Raw genomic sequence first — 20,186 nt, forward strand, 5'->3', positions numbered from 1 at the left:
AGCCAGGCTTTCTCTTCTCATGTGAGTGCAAAATCAGGCGAGTCCATGAAGAAATTAAAGCAGATCATCTGGAGTCTATAATTTTTAATAATTTTAAACTAGCTACAAAATGTCAATCACTTCACAAACTGACAGAGGAGACAGGAGGAATTTAATATTACATGCTATAATGATATTTATCTCACAGTTTATATTTCATTCATTTATATTATTTTTTAAAAGGTTTCTTTATCAGCTACTAAACATCTCAGCAATTTGGTGTGCATAGCTCTAGATTAAGCAACAAAGAAGTGTACTGATAACAAACAAACCACAGGGGAAATGGTGGTTAGTAAGAGTCAGCCTTATAAAATTTACATCCACACTGTTTCACAGCAAGATTGCTTTCTCCAAAACGTAGCCATCAAAAGCAGCAAACAAACCCTATATTACATCCATTTGACATAATTTCAGCCAAACATATATTTTGCTGGAAATGATTAAATGGTGAGTGTGTCAAATCCATCTTTTTTAAAATTCTTTTTTTTTAAAAAAAGGATGATTATGATTTAGAAGTCTCTATATATTGACAGGAAAAAAGTGACACTACTGCACTTTTGCTGGTATAACTTAATCTTGACAGTGTCTCAATACTGAGCATGCTTTGTTGTTGTTCTGTTGTTGTTGCTGTTGTTTTATGTGTGTGTGTGTTGTCTCATCAGTATGCTACTGTCATGGAAAGTTTTTGTTTAAGTAGGAATCTAAAAATCTATTTAGTTCTCATGCATAAATGCATAAATCACATCACTTTTAGTGCAATGCCTGTTATGTAATTCCACATTGTCTAATCATGAAATCATAAAGACAGATAACAGCCATGAGGAACCGAAGACGGCACATTTTGAGAGATTCAGAGCCTGACACTCAAAGGACTGTGGCAGTAGCTCTGTGGAATGTCACAGTTTTACAAGAACAATACTGTGGATTGAAAGAATCAACAGCACATTGAGCATTCCTAAATTGTTGTTATTCAGCAAATGCCACTGAGGAGAGAAAAGGAAAAATGAAACTCAAGACATCAAGGAGTTAGAGCCACCAAATGACCACTATATACAACCTTTGGAAAGAAAGAGACCCAGAGAGAACAAAAGACACAAAGTATTGTTGGGAAGCTGACAGATGACACAGGACAACATTCACAATGGGGGTGGACTGATGTGTGTTATGTGTGCAGACCTACTAGATAATACCATGAGAAAAGCATGAAGGAGCTATCTTGCCCGATAGCATTCAGAGGAGAACACGGGTGGGCACATTTAACCACTTCCCAGCATCTTTGTTGCACGTTGGTTGGCCTCATCAATTCTGGTTTTGTTGGAATCAGCCTAGAAAAGGGGGAAAAGAAACAGAACTCAGGTTACCCCTTAAAAATTCATTCACCCTTCTGGGTCCAGGTCCAATACTTCCTCTTGGGGGAAACCACTAAAAACCTCCTTGGTCAGCATGGGCCATCCTTTCTTTTGTCTTCCCAGAATGACAGCTATGGCTCTACTTGAATGTGATGGTAGAAGCTTAATTTTCATTTTCAATAATTTTCCCTACCAGAGAGCAGAGGCTTATATATGATTTATCTTTCTATCCTAGAAAGACACTCAATGGCTTCTATGGTAGGCATTCACATCTGTTGGACCAAGTTGAATTACACTTCTTATACAGTAGGATTGAAACCATGGCTAATTTATTAGCAGCGTCCCTTTGAACAAATTACATCTTGGGGCTCAGCTTTCTCGTCTCCAACCTGGATGATAAAAATATTGCTAATGAGCATGAGCATGTACAGTGGACCCTTGGACATCATGGGTTTGAACGGTGTGGATCCACTTTTACATGGATTTCTTTTTTTCTTTCTTTCTTTCTTTGACACAGGGTCTTGCTCTGATGCCCAGGCTGGAGAGCAGTGGTGTGATCATGGCTCACTGCACCCTCTACTGCCTGGGCTCAAGTGATCCTCCCATCTCAGCCTCCTAAATAGCTAAGACTACAGGTGCATGCCACCATGCCTGGCTAATTTTTCTATTTTTTGTGTAGATGAGGTCTCACTATGCTGCCCAGGCTGGTCTCAAACTCCTGGGCTCAAGCAATCCTCTCTCCTCAGCCTCCCAAAATGCTGAGGTTACAGGCGTGTGCCATTGTGCCTGGCCAGGATTTTTTTCAATAAATATATTGGAAAATCCTTTGGAGATTTGCAACAATTAAGGCAAACTTGGAGATGAATGTGTTACTTAGAAATATTAAGAAAATTAAGAAAATATTAGCCACATCATGAATGCATTAAATATATGTAGATACTAGTCTAGTCTATTATTTACTACCATAAAAGACATACAAATCTACCATGAAAAGTTAAAATTTATGAGACTTAAACAAACATAGACTATGCATGGGACTATTTGCAGTTGAGAGAAATGTAAAGATGTGGTATTAAATCATAATTGTATAAAATTAACTGTAGTCCATACTGTACTACTCCAATAATGTCATAGCCACCTCCTGCTATTGTGGTGAACTCAAGTGTTGTGAACATCCATTTAAAATGCTCTGTGATGCTAATCATCCTCACCGTCTCTCCAGTAAATTGCATAGTGCAGTAAAAAGTGATCTCTTGCAGTTTTAAAAAATCATGTTTAGCCCAATACAGTAAACCTTGAATAACATCATAGCATCCATACAGAGTGCCACCAGTGATGCTAGCAGTGCTACCAAAAAGCAAGAAAAGTCATGACATTTCAAGAAAAAGTTGAATTGCTTAATGTGTTCTGAAGATTTCAGACCGATGATTCATCTTGTAAACAAATGGTATAAACTGATGGTATCAATAAATACAGTATAGTATTATAAATGTATTTTATCTTCCTTATGATTTTCTTAATAACATTTTCTTTTATCCAGCTTACTTTATGATAAGAATACAGTAAATAATACATAAAACATAGATGTCAATGGACTTTTTATGTCATTAACGCTTCCGGTCAACAGTAGGCTATTAGTAGTTAAATTTTGGGGAGTCAAAAAATTTTCAACTGCATGGGGGTTGACACCCTAAATCCCCATGTTGTTCAAAGGTCAACTGTACTTTGTTCCGCTCATTAAACTTTGACAACATCAAGATTAACAACATCAACTATAAAGTGCCTACTATTATTAGCTCCCTTTTCCAGATGAGAAAAGCAGGCATAAAGGATCTGGAAAATTTGTGTGAAGTCTTAGTACTAATAAATGGAGAAACCAGAGTCTGAATGCTAGCAACCTGGAGTCAGAATCTACACTATTCATCACTTACTATTCAATTTGTCGAGATCAAATGAGTTTATATACATAATGTGCTTGGAATAATGTTTTGCAAAATGAAGGGTTCATTAGTTTATCTTGCTATTATTGTTACTGTGCGAAAACTTGGGCTTGCTTCTGAGATGCTTAATAGTTTTTAAGTGCATTTCTGAAGACTCATTTCTATGAGTTTCATAACTGTCTTGTCTTTAACAGGTACACATTTACCATGATTTTGTTACTGGCTGGCTTTAATCTCTTGGTTGATCTCTTTACTGCTTGGGTTACGTTTGCAGTATATGCAGCATGTAACCAAGGGCTGCTACCAGCATAAATCTTTAAACTCCAGAAAATGAATGATTCCCATCACCACTAAGAAAAATGCATCAGCAAGCAGAGGTAAAGACAACGATTCTGTTGAGGCTGTTCTTTTTTCCTTCCCTGACTGGTAATGCTGTCTATCCTTCTACAGCCTGGGAAGAAGAGAAGAAGGTTGCCAGGCAGTGTGGGGAATCAGAACTGTTTTTCTCTCAACCAGTATCACTCAATGATTACCGACTTTGTACCTATTGCAGTGCTGTACTTCCCTATTTCTATTGAGCTGAGTCTTCTGTATTCAGTTCATAATGTGAATTCTCAAGACATTAGAATTATCCATGTTCAAATAGAAATTTGCAAAGTTAAAATAAACATATTTCTACATTAATCACAACTTTGAATTACCTGGCAATGGTTCTCTGTCATCTGTTTGGATAATTGAGATTTGTCTTTTAAAATCGGTATTTACATAGTAAGATAGGGCATTGATTTTGATTGTTTTGAACTGCAGACTCATATTTTTGGCCTTAGGTTTCTCAACTGGAAAATGGATAATCTCTCCAATTTTACTTGGTTCTTAAGCCCTCCCTTTCTAGCTACAAATGGTATCAGAAATAATGACACTTCAGTGCAAAGGAAAATTACAGGATCAGAGCAATGTGAAATGTTCCTGTAGATTGAATTAATATGTTGCCAGACCAAACGCTTTGAAAAGCTCAAATGAGAAAAATAATTCATTTAAAAATGATGGCATTTCTGAGCACAAACATTCTAGGATCTCTTGTACAAGAATGCACTGAGGAGCCTTCACTTGGGGATTTGAAGTACAGCATGAGGTTACTCTGGATATCATCAAAGGATCTGGGAGGAGCTTTGTATTTCTGTGTACCACGGTGAGGGAGGAGCTGAAACAGACTTATGTTCAATGAGCATCTGTGATTTCCACCTAACTTACTTCTGAAGCATATGAAAATTCCACCCTAGGCAATATTTGACACAGAAAGTACTGCCCCTTTATTATATAAAAGAATTAGCTCCTTTTAGAAAAAAAAAAAAAGTCTGGAATCTCCTTGCAGATGTTTTCCTGGTATTTGGAGAATGCCCCTATGATCACCCTACTTATATGCTGTAGGACTTCATTTATGATGGCTGTCCCATTCCAGTTCTTATGTTTCAATTTAGAAAATTCTAAATTTGCTGGAGTGCCCAACATATGTTACATGTTTGTCCTTGTGAGAAGGCCAGGATGACCACCAGAGAGTCAGTAAAAGGTTAGAAGAAGCTGTTCAGCCCATCTTCTGAACACTCTGGGAATCTCAACTTCAGACCATGCCAGGTAACTTGTAGGACCCAGTTCAGACTTCCAGCCTGTTCTGATCCTAGGTCTGAATGGTTCTCTTACTATCCTTCAGGTGAGGCAACCAGGTCACAGAGCTGGTGAATGGCAAAACCCTATTAGAACTCAAAGTCTTATCTCTCAAATGCTGTGTTTTCTCACTGACAGAAGAACGTGAGGACTGCTAAAGCATCAGCCTCACTGTATTCCAATGTGTGCCTGTCATCTACCACTGACAACTTTATTTTTATTTATATATTTGTTTATTAGAGATGGGATCTTGCTCTGTTGCCCAGGCTGGAGTGTGAGTGCAGTGGCACGATCATAGCTCACTGCAGCCTGAAACTCCTGGGCTCAAGGAATTCTCCCGCCTCAGCCTCTGGAGTAGCTGGGACTGCATGCCTAACTTACCACTGATAACTTTAAATCAAAGTTTGAACATTGCTAAGGTATTTCCTTAGCAACAGTTCCCATAAACCCTCTGATGTGGGCTTGCTTCCAATTCAGTAAGTTTTCTGAAAAAATTATGTTTTAATTTAAAATTATGTTTTAACCTTAGAAGGTGTATCTATATACGGTTGTTTATATATATGGTTATTTATGTATAGTTATTTATTTATATATAAGGTTAGTTATGTATATATATTTATAAATTATATATATATTATGTATATATATAAAATATATACATAATATATATATTTATATATAAATACCCTTAAGTGGAAAACGAGATTTTTAAATAAAGTAATTTCTTGACAGTCCATGAGGATGTATTGAAAATCTCATTGTTAAGGACTCCCAAAACTTCACTATTGATCCAAGTGATGAGAAAAGATCATGATTGATAGAGCTGGGTAAAGATTGCTGTTGGAGTCAGGAGAGATTATGATAGAAACATCACAAGACTCTCCCTACCCCTACAGTGTGATTGTAATTACATCTTAGATATGCAGGACACTTCTGCATACTGTTTCCTGTTATCAGAAATGAGAACTTCAATGAAAAGGTAGAAATCTATTAATAATTGTGCAGTTCATGCGACATGATCATTTGGGGCAATGCTGGGTTGAAATGGGCTCTATTTAAATAATGTGTGGATTTTGATTCTGAAAAAAAGGGGGCTATTTAAAGTGTTGACTGTAAACTAATTATTCAAAGGCAATTAGACCCTTCACCCACTTCAATGATTCCGCACTCAAGGAATGATACAAATTGAAATAGTCATTACCCATCCCACCTGCCTGGCTTCTGATTAAACCTTGTAACTGTATATGTCTCTGTCTTTATAGTACACTGGGCCTAGAAGAAAACCTTCTCCTTAAAGATGAGAACTAGAAATGCAAAGTGGCAGAATCAAGATGCCACTTGCCTTTCCAGGAACACATTTTCTTGCTTAAAGTTCAACTCTGTCAATAAGAGTTTGACCCTTCTATTAGTAAAGACTCTCCTTCAGGAACCCTAATTGGCTTTGATGCATTATCTAGCTGCATCTGCAAGTAAAGTGGGTCCATTAATAGAAAATGAATACTTCCTGTTTTTTTTCAAATCGTTTTCCTGTTGGAGGGCAGCTCAGCAATGATTTCTTAGTTCATTATTCTGGGCCATAATGGGTTAGGTCAGCTTGTGTTGGCTCTAGTGAGTTTGAAACTCTCAATATTATTCTAGTATCTATTGATTTACACAGCATTAAAAGCTTTATCATGTGAAAGCCTTCTTAACAATGATAAGCATGCCGTTACTTGCAAAAGTAAGCAAAGCACAAGTATTTTGCCAACCAACACTAAAGTTTGCATAGCTCATATTGATCAGGCAAAATATGCAATCAGATGTTTTTAACATGGAGTATGTCCAACACAACAGGACAAAGTGTTCCCTTTATGCCTATTCATTCCTTTTTCAAGTCATTGGAGGCTACTTGCATACCAAGAAACTACTATTTAGATTTATGATTCTAAAAGGCTTAAAAGTATCCTTCTCTGCTCACCAAAATGGAATGAATTATGTTAAGAAAATTCAGGATATCAGACAAAGAACTTCAACATCTCCCAGGGAATAAACACACAACATAAGTTATCTACACTGAGTAGATTATAGATGTACAATTATCATTAAATCTATAATGCCTCTATTTCTCCGTTTTAGCATTTGGACATAAGAATTTGTAATCAATATTCAAGACCCTACTGATTGAGGAAAGGGCATGAAACATGGAAATATAACTTATGTCGGAGTTCTGTGTTGTAGAATATCAGGTTTCGGTGCCCTAGGTCTCTTTGTAGGAACTTTCCAGTGTTTCTTTCCAATCTCTTCTAATTTTAAGCACCCCCACACACCCCTTCCCAGTCTACTCCCTCTAGTCTTTCTTATGGCCCACGTTGACATGGTGGATCTTAGAGCCAAGTCTGGTGTCCTTTGTAAACTCAATTTCATCATATAAAATTCCCTATTTTTAGTTTTGGGGATGTGAACTGTTAAACTGGAAATGGAACCTGGATATTTTTGAATTATCGTTAAATTTTTGGCATTTATAAAAACAAAGCTCATAATCATGTCCTGGCTAAACTGACCATTCTTCCCCCATTTTCTGATTCTATCCCTTCACCACCTCCACTTGACAAACTATTAATACTAACCATCCTTCAAGATTCAATTCAAAGTCAACTTATTCTGAGATTTTCCCGAACTTTGCCTCTTGAGATCTTTCCTTATCTAACCTTGTTTAGCATTTTATCTGTGGATCTCTTAGTGAATTGTATTTTGAGTGATAGAAAATTCATCTGGAGGCTCGCCTCCCATAGGCTGTGAATTTCTCGGCAGTAGGGGTGGTGTCTTTCTCATGTGTATGTGGCCCACAGTGCCTAGCACAATGTCTGGCTGACAAGAGCCTTTGAGAATATTTGCTGGATTAAATTTGACCCTCTTATTTTCACTCCAATTCTGTTGCTGAGTCCTATATTTTTCTCTTGGAAAATGAAAAACATTTCCAGCTATCAGTGCGCCTGAATCCAAGGTTGTGTTTTGAGGATCTTGTTATGCCCTTCACACTTCCTGATGGTCATTTCAGAAGTAACTCGCAGTAGCGACTTGCTGACTGCCACGTGCTCACCTTCTCCATGATCCTGTCGATCTGGCGATTCTGTGTATCGATCTCATTGCCCATATCCAGGGCCATGTGACGGAGGTTCCCGATGATGCCGCTCACCTGCTCCAGGTTTTCATCCATTTCATTTTCTCGGGCATCATTTGTTACCCTGGGATCCAAAGAGCAAGTTTTAGAAGACAGAGGGTAGAAAACATATTGAATACCAAGGACCCAAAGCATACTGGAAACCTGTAGTCCTCTGCATGTCAAGTTTATCTACCTTTAATCTCCATCCAGTACAAAAACACATTTTAGCTTTCATACATTTAAAAAAAAAAAGTTTAAAATTGCATTTTAAACCCTTGAATTTCTGTTCTTAAAGAAGGTATATTAAATAGATTAATTTATCTACTTTCTCACTCCTTCCATTATGTCGTTTCCCCTTCATGTGTTTATTTCAATTTTTATTGTTTAAGAACGAAAACATTTTGTTTGAAAAGACTTTAGGTCAGAGCACAAAGATGGAATTAGACAGAAATGGTATTCTTATTTCTAAGGATATTCTTAATATTTCTAAACTCAAATTAAGTCTCAAAATTTCTAAGACTCAAATTAAGAATACAATAAAAAGCTTATTGTGCTAAGTCAGAGTCTCTGTGCTCATCTCTTTTCACACTTGAGATTGACACCAATGGTAAGAGTAATGATAATTACAGTCTGCCCCTCAACCCTGCTTGCTCCCAGGAACTCCAAGGAGAGACACTTGTTCAAGATGATTTTTATTTGCTCATATGTTAATACCATAGGTTTCTTAGTGGCATGGTGCATAGGTGATTTCAGAGTCAAAAACTGTGACAAAAGAGTATTATTTCAGGTTGAATGAAGTGGGAATGGGAGGAAGGAGCTGACTCACAACACACGTTACATTTTTTCACAGTCCAACTTGAAAGTTAAGGAGGTACTTATTTCAGAATTTCCCTAGTATATATGGTATTGAGTTAAAATATATTCAGAAGGGTTAAAATCCTTCCCCCATGGTGACTCCCAATGTAGACTGGCTCATTACGGTTTCAAAGGCAGCCTAGGCCAGAGAAAATTAAAAAATTAAAGGAGTACTTTCTAGCTCTTTCCTGTAGGGAAGAAGTTTATTTAAATGATCATCAACAGCTAAGAGATACTTCTAGTTCGATGGTGCTTGGCCCTGAGTGCATATCAGAATTACCTGAGGAGCTTTAATGGACCACAGGTGCTTGTGTCTCACTTCAAGAGATTCTGGTTCAATTGGTGTGGATTGGGCCCAAATACTGCTATTAAAAGAAAAAAAGTCTCCCCTGGTGATTCTAATGTACAGCCAGGCTTAAGAACCCTTGGTCTACTTTCCCTGGAAGTAAAGGGAGAGATGAGTTCTGAATTGACTGATGTGTGTAACTTGAGCTTTTTTTTTTTTTTAAGGAAATGACCCTGAGTCATAATTTGAACTTCTAAAGATAGATATTTAAGTTGTCTTTTGATTCTAGGTTTCAAAATAAATCATTAATGAGAAGCTAATTATTCTCTATTTTCACTCGAAATCCATTCTTGGACCTTCTTTGCTCTGTGCTCTCAGGAGCTGACCTCATGACTGTATCACCCAGTTTCTCTTACCCTCTGGCTTTCAGTAGGCTTTGGCTAATGGCCAATGAAACTGCAGGGCAAGAGGAGTGAGAGGTTAAGCATTTATTTCCCTCTTTCACTCCCTGTTAGCTTTGGTAGTGGCTGTATTTCTCTATAATAGTTCCTTGCCCACAGTCATAACTATTGCTGGGTTCTGACAATCATTCCTTCTCCTGTCCCCCAGGACTATGGTGGTAACAGCTTCCTGCTATTGCTAGCTCAGAAGTGCTTCACCATTCCTTGCTATTAGTCCTGCCCACCCCTCTGTAAGTAGTCTCTTTTATAAGCTCTATTCAATTAAACTCATGGAATGTGACTTGCGCCTACTGCCACATTGAGTCTGGATGTGGTCATGTGACTTGCTTTGTCTAATGAAACTGGCAAATACAAGTTAAGCAAGCAAAGGTTTGATAAGTGCACTGAGGCTTGCCCCCTTGGAATGCTGCTACCACCATGTAAGGAACCTCGGCTCTCTTGGTGAAGAGGCCACATGGAGAAGAACAGACGTGCCCCACCAACAGCCCCAGTCAACCACCAGACAAGTGAATGGGGCCATCTTGGATCACCCCACCCAGGCAAGGTCCAGGGAAGGCTTAGAAAAGAACACTCAACCGGTATGTAGATTAATGAGCAATAAAATGGTTGTTTTTTAGAAAACCATTCAGTTTTGGAGTTGTTTGTACTTGACAATAGAGAACCGCTACAGTGCATGCTGCATGAGGCTCACCTGCGGATGAAGCCGCCACTGATGGCCATCTGCTCCCGTTCGTCCACTACACGAGCAGGCTGGCTGGCCACCACTCCATCCTGATTATTGCCCCAGGCTTTTTTGTAAGCATCACTTGATTTAAGCCTATGCAAAAGAGAGGGTGAGTGACAAGGCACAGGGGTAGAGGAGCAAGCTCTCAACAATTGTCACTTCTTCAAGAGAAGAATCGAACCAAGCGAATGAGTTTTAAGTCGAGGCATTAGAGAATACCGATATATCATAATCCAGACCCAAACAGTTGGCCACCACCATGCCTCAGCTACTCAATATTTCACTTCCAATCGAGTCCATTGCAATGGACTGCAATCTTTGCCCACAAGGTTGTTCTTGTTTTGGTTTGTTTTGTGGTTTAGTTTGGATTTCGGACAAGGACTAAGGTAGCTGGAGGACATTTAGTTCTATTTTAGTGATGTGGTTATATTTGGAGACACAAAACACACAGAAAAACATACTGGCAGACAGACACAAAACAAGACTGCCAAGTAGAGTGTGCACATCACACCACAGCAACACACTGTCATCAAGAAAACATCCTCAACCAAGTTTTTACAAACCATCATGCAAAGATCCCTGTGAAATATATATATATATATTTTCTTAACACATGTGGAACTAACATTTCCAAATCTCCATGAAGGACATAAAGGATTGGTGGTTGGCCAAGAGTGATGGTCTTTGCGTTGCCTCTAGAGTGATTTGAATTAGATAATATATCGGTACTTCCAAACAGTCACCATACATCCAGAGTTGATGTACAAACCTTTGTCCACAGAGACAAAAAGTAAAAGAAGCATAGTGAAATGAATGCAGGAAAATAGAAGAGAGAACAAGCCATCTAGCACCAAAAAAGGGAAACCCCTCTATGTCTTCTTCATGCACCAGCTACAGGCATGAGTAAAAAGTGAAGCATTCTCATTTAAGCCAAACTACTCCAGAAGTTGACCATTCTCGAAAAAGGCACTAGCAGGACAGTAATAGCCTTCATGAGGATTTGAAACGCAGGTTCGGTAGCTTCTTTGTTGGGCTGAGGGGCAGGGTGGAGAGTGCTTACAAACTCCTACTTTAAACTATCCTGGCGTTGTAATGGAGGAGAGTGGTTTAATGCTGGTATGGTCTCCATGGGCTGTATTGCACTGAGCTGCCTTGGAGAAAAACTTAAAATCCAGGCATACCTATTGTGCCCAATAGAAACATGTGCAGCATATTTTGGTGGGTGTTGTAATTAAAGGCAATCAAAGATGTTTTTAGGTTCTTTACATAGTAGAAACCACATGCTTTTTAGTCCAAAAACAAGAGACATTCTTTGGTCCCATTTTCACATTTTCTTGTGTAAGACACCAGAATTTAACATTTTATTTTCTTCTTTCACCAGAGGACCACAGCCATCTATTAAAACTGGCTCTAATACTTGCAGACTGGGGACCAAGCAACCCTAGAGACAAACTGGAAAATTGTACCAGTGGAATTTCAGCAACTCCCACAATCAAGCCGCAGGCCTTAGTGCGTCAAAATTTATTGCACCAAAGGGCCATGGACCCATTCAATGAAACAAGATCCCCAAACTAAATTTAATAGGGCTTAGAGTCTGGCTTTTTTAATTGTTACTTTTCCAACTCCCCATCTCCTCCCTCCTCAGATTAAAAAGAGTTATATGGACTTCGTGATGTTTTCTGCTATGTGAAATGTCTGCTATACCATCTTTGGCAAAGTCAAATGAGTGGGAAGTATGCGTTTCTGAAAGAAGGCAAACCACTGCACCCACAATGCTGCACATAGACTCACATCACTGCCGTACATCTACCATAGTCCCTTGAAACATGCCGAGACAGGGCGAAGCCCTCAGAGAGTCCAGGGCACCACCAGCCACTGCGTTGTGACACATGGTTTTTAAAGCATTATTTACACACAATAGGGAACACCTCAGTCAAGCTTTGAAGCTTAGTTTAGGGTCTCTTGTGCATTAAGGAAATTAGTGATTACTCAAATGTGGAATTCGTAGGAGCCATCATTTCATTAGAACATTAGAATCCATCCCAGGGGAACCTGCCTCCACCCTTTCTTCACACACAGTTGATGAAGGGGGGAAAATGTATCTGTTGGAATTTATCACGAAATGGATGGAAATCTCACCTGGGGGCAAGTTGCCACGGAAAGGAATATACAGTCAAATCTTGACTAACTGGAATGCTTGGTAATGAGGTTTTTTTTTTTTTTTTTTTTGATGAATTATATGACTTTCTTAATGAACAGTGGGGCCAAGGAGGAAAGTTTTGTTTCATGGGTGATGAGTGAATATCTTTGCTAGACTCCTGAGCCACTTTCCTGCCTGAAAGTCTTAAGGTAGAAGACCTGATTGAATCTTTCCTTGGTTATCATTTATATTGATTGCTTGATGGCCTTTTCTGTGAAGATCAACTCTTATTGTTTGGTCGTCATAGATGTGGAAGTTGCAGGAGGATGGAGACTAAGCAAGACAATTCAAACTATCCTGGAAGTAAAACCATTTTACATTTCTGATGTGAGGTTTTCTCTTTGTTTCTTTTTTGCTAAAAATGGAAGGGAGCAAGAGCATGCAGCTGAGGTTTCCAGTTAGCTAGATTCCAGTTAATCAGGCTTTACTGTAGATCATTCTTTAAAAAGCAAATTATTTTTATATTTTTTTGCAATTTGAGCCCCTCCCCCTCCTAAACAGGAAGTGGGATATTTTAAATCAGCCTCAAAGTTTAAAGGATGTGAATGGTCATATAATCTGCTAAAAATGACGTCAATTTCTATTCTAAAAGCTAGGATCAGGAGAGCTTTTAGGAAAAAGTCTTCTTTTAAAAGGGGGATGTGGGAGGGGTGAGGGAGATTGGATAAGGAGTCTAATTTTCCAAATGCATGTTGGACAATCCACTCATGCATTTCTTTTTCCACCACTAGTCAAATGAGACAATCTTCCAGAACCCTCAGTATTAGGTTCCTTCCGTTGCAAACCTTTATAACCACATGTCACATTTCTGCTACATTCCAAAAAAGCGTTGCAGAACCTTGAGAACAGTTGAATGTTTTGTGATGTTGTGCATGCAAAATCTACACATTTCAACATTTCAGCCAGTGTACGGGTAGATCTTCCAAGGAGAAAAATTTGGGAGGGATGGGTCCAATTTGAGTAAGGCTTGAACACTTCTTGCTGAAGAGCTCATTGCCTCTGTGTTGGGTACAGCAGCAGCATGTATCAACCAAATTTGGCAACTGGTGGGCAGTAGAAAGGGAGAATCTCTGTCATATTCTCTAATTTATAGAATGCTTCCCTGGGCCAAATTACCTGTCTCTTTTATTTTGGAAAAAATCAAACCTTCACATATGTGTTTCTCATCTTCCAAACTTACCCACAGCCTTTTCTAAACCTGCAATTTTGACTCTTGGGGTTGGGGAAAAGGAAGTTCCCTGGGTGCCTCTTTCTTGAGGCTAGCCTCTGTCTCAAGGTACACTTTCCGGAAAATGTTGAAACGTTCATCAATAAAAGTTGCTGACAGTGAAGCTTTCACTGTAGTATGCCTGATTTTTAATGCATCAACAGTAACTCCTGCTAATATCATCTATGCTATGAGATGAATGCATTGGAGACGGTATTGATCTGTTCTGCATGCCACATGCTCATCCTGCCTATGAGCTTGGCAGGAATGAGCTTGTCAAGGCTTGGAGATGGGCCTTGGGAAACCAAAGCTTCAGGCAGGCAGGCAGCACCTACTTGTTACAGGGACACACACAAAGCCCGCAGAATTTTCCTAGGTCCGTCAAATTCTTTTCTGCTTCTTTCATGTCCTTATTGATTTGGTCCATCCCTTCCTCAATGCGTTCCAGTTGTTCTGATTAAACACAAGTATTTTATCCCCACAGAATGAAGCAGATGGAAAAGGACAAAGAAAAAAAAGACAAAACTTCAGACATTCACTTTGACATTAAAAAAGAAAAAAAAAAAAAAAGAAAGAAAGAAAACTGGACGCCACAGATTAGAGCTGGTACCCAGTACCTACTTGTTACAAGGACATATGAAAAGGCCACAGCATTTCCCTAAATCTTTTAAATTTTTCTCAGCCTCCTTCATGTCTTGGTTGATATGGTTCATGCCTTCTTCGACACGATCGAGTTGTTCTGGTTAGGACAAAGGGATGACAGTGTGGAATGAATTTTTTGGGGGTCTCCAACAGAACATGAGAAATGACTATGTGAAACAGAATTTGAAAGAGAGATATTACAATGCATTGTCTGAGAGGATGCATTGTTGAAGACTGCTACCGCTGCCCTACACAGGTATGGGTGGAAGGAAACAAACAAGATGCTCAAAATAGTTTGTAATTCAAACATGATGGGATGGGGTTGAAGGCCTGTTTGATTCCGAGTGTCCAGGAAAACAGCACAGCATATTCACTTACTCACGCACCAGTGAAACCCAGGAGGAAAAAACAAGGTGTTAGTTTATGTTTTACGCATTCTAATTCAATGCTACTAGAGAAAGTATCTGCTTCAACTTTAAAATATCTCCATCTTTTGGTTTTTAAGCATCCTCAACCAGATAAGGGTAGAAAATAGAATCCATTTTCTTCTTTGGAGACAACAGCAGCAGCAGCAATCATAAGCAATGGGTATGGCTCTCTTTTCTTCCCCTAGCAGTGGTTGTCTAGCCAGAGGGAGCCATGGTCTGCACTTGATTGTGCATATGTAATTCATAAAAGCTGTTAAAAAAAAAAAAAAAAGAGTAACATCCACACAGCAACATTGTAAGTCCTGCAACATTGCAATTCCTCTCTCATCCTATGACTTAATTTGTTATGAATGTTTTGGAAGGCATTTCACTTCTCTGCCCCCTGATTTCCAAGTCTATAATGGGGGGCATGCTCCAAGCCCAGGCAGAGAGCAGGGAGAATGAATGTCTCTTTGGAAGTAGGATGATGAATTGGAACATAGGACAGTATGGTATCCCTGCTGCCAGGATAGCTGACCTTAGTGTATCTCAGACATAGATCAATAGTCATCAGAATGAATCATACTTCTAGGTTGCCAGGGTTACATACACTAACTTGATTAATTTTTTTGAATTGTGTCACCAAATTGAGATAACTACAAGTTCAATGAAAGGATTTTTAAAACAGCTTTTAAAAGACCATTAAAGGAAGGCAGCAATGGATGTCTCGGCTGTCTAATTACAAAACCTAATTACATTTCCATTCCTCTTTTCATCTGTATTTTCATGCATGCATGCCTATGCCTCCTGGAATAAAGGCATGCCTAGAATACAACTGATAAGTACATTTCCAGCCTAAGGGCATATATCATCACTTAAACACAATTTCACATTAAGTTATACAGTGGAAATTGTGCTTCCAAAAAAACCAAGATACATTCACTAGTGACCCAAACTGCCAGACTGTGAATTTGGAAAATAAAAGCCTATTGTGTTTTCTTTTGTGAGGCTAAAGAACAGAATTCAGTTCATGAGGAATCTGCTATTTCTCCTACGCTTTTGAAATGACAGGTGAAAACAAAACTTCATTGTTTATCTAGCATTGAATACCTGGAGGAGATAATAAGGTAGTGCAGGAGAACTTTTGCTGAATAAATACAGGCACAGCGATAAAAAAAAAAAAAAACAAATCCTTAAAAGGGCTAAATATGGTCAGGCGTGGTGGCTCACGCCTGTGATCCCAGCACTTTGGGAGGCCAAGGTGGGCAGATCACCAGCAGTCAGTAGTTTGAGACCAGCCTGGCTAACATGATAAAACCCTGTTTCTCCTAAAAATACCAAAAAATTGCTGGGCGTGGTGGCGTGCGCTTGTAATTCCAGCTACTTGGGAGGCTGAGGCAGGAGAATTGCTTGAACCTGGGAGATGGAGGTTGCACTGAGCTGAGATTGCACCAGTGCACCCCAGCTTGGGCAACAAGAGTGAAACTCCATTCCAAAAATAAAAATTACAATTAAAAAAAATTTTTTTAAAGGGCTATATATATATATATATATAAAAATCAAGAAGATGTTTTTCTTTTCTAAGAATTTCACTCTAGTTTTCTTTTAAGAATGCAATAAAGTAGTCTGTAGATCAAGGTAAATATTCAAGTGGAGGGACTGGGGCGGGGAGGGAAAGGAACTCCTCATCAGATGAAGAACCATTATATGTACAGACAATAGAGATGCCAAATCCCAATCAAGTAATTGCTAAGGGCCTCTGGGAGTGCAGACTTGAGATGGATTGGAGGAGACATCTGGGCTTAGAAGGAGAGATGCTGCCCCCAGCTAATGACAGCTGAAATAAGCATAGATTATGGCATGGGGACACATATGCAGTTATCTGTCCTTCTTGAGGAGTTTCTCCTAAGTTACAAAGCAAGTTGATAATTTTTTTTTTTTTTTTTTTTGGTCAAAATATTTACTCTCTGATAAGATAGCAGGGACCCATTCACTGTGCTTCCAGAGATTAGGAGGTAACATATATATGTGAATTGCTGCACAGGTATTGGACCTATGAATTAGATAATTGATATCAAAAGGGAAAAACAAACAGGCAAGTCTAAATCCATATTTCAGAAAGCTGGGCTCTGCCATCGGTCACCAGCTTAATTTGGCAAAGGTTTGACTAAAAGAGAAAACTCTGAAGCTGAATTTGATTCAGGAAACTATTCAGAAAATAGTTGATTTAGAACACTATTTTATAACTACCAATATCAGTTGAATATATATTTACATATGAATTCTAAGTCAAACCTTTAATTTAAAAAATATTGTGGAATCATTTTGTTGCAGAAATTCTAGCAATAAGATTAATTTTTAGAGTGTACTGAGTTATGTTGGTGGAGATGTTTGGCATATTGGGACTTCACAGCACTTCAATGATTTCTGTGAAGATGCTTTTCAGGAAATGCTTAACAGCATCTCATTCTGGGATGGACAGCAGCATCTCTGAGGCTGATGCAACACATCATCCAGTGTTGACTGCTTTTGATCTCCCTAAGCTTGTTTTCTGACTGGTTTCTGTTTATTCTTGGGGGCTGGGAGGAGAATAACATTTTGAGTAGGGAGGGCATCTTCTAGTAGGTGACACTATATGTTGGGGCCAGAGCTTGGGCTTTCTTTTGCCATGATGTTGGATCACTGGTTATTTGTGATAGATTCACCAATGACAGGATGCTCAATGATCAATATTAATGTTTTCCATTAATATTTTTCTAACGACTGGTGAAAACAAAATTTCTACTAATCTCTCCTAAGTAAGCCAACTTGGGGCCCTTAGAATTCTCAATTTGGTAAAAATCAGTAGAAGAATAGTAAGCATTAATACTATTAATCTAGTATGCAGTCTTCATGAGTATGTCCAGTTACAAGATGCTGCCTTTATGAATTTCATTTTTCTTAGCATTTATGAACATATAGAAATGTATTTAAATTTAAACTACTATATGTGGCTATCATGACTAAGTCATTCATAACAGATGTTGGTGAGTGAACTTTAGCTAGAGAGATGGTTTTTCAAATGCCACCTTGTAGTGCCATGAACCTTTTAAGATAGGTGACTCTCTGGACAGGGATTTACATTGTCTTTCTTCTGTCAGACAGTAGTCAAATATTTCACTGTTGAGTTTGGAGTTGGTCCCAGGAGATTTTCCCAAAAGTCACATCTTCAGCATCAAAACAGACATACAACTCAGTAAAGACCAGCAAAAGGAACAAAAGATATAGAGGTAAAAGCCCACATTAGTGCCAAGGTCATTTGAGGACTTCTCTTGGTGACAAATTTTCTAGAGGAATAAAAGTCCCGGGGCTCAGTACATTTCCAGGGTTAGTTGTCATGCTCAGTGCTCCTTGGTGTCTCCTGATACCTGGGCATAAAGCAAGAATCCCATAGGAAATTTCCTAGTCAATCATTTAATGGGACAACCTGGAATGGCCTGGCCTGATCCAACAATGGTTGGGATGGTTCTTTAGAAGGATGACTGTTTCTCGAGGCTCCCGTGCTGCTGTGAGGTAGAAATAGTCAACACTTTTGGTGCTCACGCATAAACAAAATTAGTAGAGGATAACTGAAGAGAAATTTCGAAGTAGTTACTGATCTAAACAAGTAAAGGCAAAATTAAAATGCACTTATAATGGCAATGAAGATAGCTGTTGACATGCTCATCTGTCAATCAGAAAGGTCCTTCTGGGTCCCTACTGCCTTAAAAAAAAAAAAAAAAAAAAAAGGTCCTAAGCTCCTATTATACTATAAATGAAATGTGTACCATTTAAGACTGGCCAGAAACCACCCACTTTCAGGGGTGTTACAGTTGCATGTTTCTTATCAGTATCTATCTACTCACCACACATCTGACTAAACCCAGTCTAACCCTTGTTTAACTGAAGAATTCAGCATTTACTGTGGTATGTACATAATTGAAATGTCTTAGCTGAGAACATTAAGTGCCTCATGGGAAAATCTGTCAAACAGACATTCTATTCTGCTTTGTTTCTCAGAGAATAATACAAAGCTGATTCTGGAGATCATTTTTGCTAAAGAATGTATATTTTTGCGTTTTTATGAAGATTTCAGCAAATTATCTCTAGATTTTCTTCATCAAAGTACAATGCAATTTATCACTCTTGTAAGCCTGTTATTCATGTTTTCTCTTTTTGATTCCAGGTTTGTATATATTATTTTCCATGTCTTTATGTCAGTGCTTTATTGTTCAGGAGAAAAAGGCTCTATCCTAAATCTTTCCTAAGTGTACCCTCCATTGCAATGTCTCTTTTTCCACCCCCATCAAGTTACAAATTATTAACTTAAAAAATAAATACGGTGAAACTGCTAATTATTTGAGTGTATACGTTTAAATTTTGCACTGGAAATCAGGTACCACTCTTCTTTTGGGCACACGTTGTTTAGTTATTTTTTTTAAAAGCAATGACTTGCTGCATCCTGAGTTTCCAAGCCTGGAACATTGTTACACAGACCCAGCCAACAAGTCACATAATAATAAAAAACCCATTTGGGGAGTTCTGAAGACTTCCCTTGCCATTGCAACACCTTCAACATGGAACTCTAGTAGACTTTGTTATTTGTGTACAACTTTTGACAATTTGTATTGTGAAAATCGAAGGAAAAACGTTGGGGTTTATAATCAACTTTTTTCAAACACTTTTCTCCATTTTTTTGGATCAATTGGCATATATTTATTGAAAAAGTTTAATACAAATAAATAACGTAAGACCAAAAGTCTTACATGACAGCCAGATGCCTCCAGCTGCGCACATAAGCAGTCTGCCACAGTGTTTACATTGAGGCCAGGCTCTTCCTGGGATGCTTCAAGCCAATGGCTGAGCACAATGGGGCTACTGGTGCTAGAACATTTCTACCCAACACAAGGCTCCTCTGATCAGCAATCTTTCCTCTTGGGCTCCCCATCGACCTGGCTGAGGGCTTCTCAGAGCAGCACTGCAGTATGAAGGTCTTCCCACCCAATTCTCCTTCCTTTGCCATCTACTTTTACAGGCATCAGACTTGCTTTATAGTCTGAAGGCTGTCTCTGCCTGCTCCCGCCCCCTCTCCCCTTGACCTATCACAAACATTTCCCCAGTAAATCTTTTTTGCTTCTAATTGCTTCCTGGCATTTGCTCCCCAGGGGACTCCAAATGATGCATCTTCCTCCAGTCCCTTCCTGCTCCCACCCCGACTCCACAGAAGTCAGTAAATAAAGATTTACCTCATGTA

At 38.7% G+C, this 20,186-nt stretch overlaps 1 protein-coding gene across 2 annotated transcripts in view; it reads right to left on the minus strand.

The window, feature by feature from the left end:
* Positions 1-69: 69 nt before the first annotated feature.
* Positions 70-20,186, minus strand: part of SNAP25 (synaptosome associated protein 25) — an 87,460-nt gene continuing 67,343 nt past the window's right edge. Inside the window, exons 5-8 of one of the 2 annotated variants that reach the window (XM_008018180.3) lie at positions 14,201-14,318; positions 10,426-10,551; positions 8,070-8,214; positions 70-1,364 (exon numbers count right to left, since the gene is read on the minus strand). In XM_008018180.3, the coding sequence (XP_008016371.1) occupies positions 1,296-1,364; positions 8,070-8,214; positions 10,426-10,551; positions 14,201-14,318 (458 nt within the window). In that variant the 3' untranslated portion in view covers positions 70-1,295. Of the gene's footprint in view, positions 1,365-8,069; positions 8,215-10,425; positions 10,552-14,200; positions 14,319-14,486; positions 14,605-20,186 lie in introns of both variants that reach the window. The other variant, XM_008018188.3, reaches the window with a different exon arrangement.

This window comes from Chlorocebus sabaeus, chromosome 2 (assembly GCF_047675955.1).
Source record: "Chlorocebus sabaeus isolate Y175 chromosome 2, mChlSab1.0.hap1, whole genome shotgun sequence".
Taxonomy (NCBI): domain Eukaryota; kingdom Metazoa; phylum Chordata; class Mammalia; order Primates; family Cercopithecidae; genus Chlorocebus; species Chlorocebus sabaeus.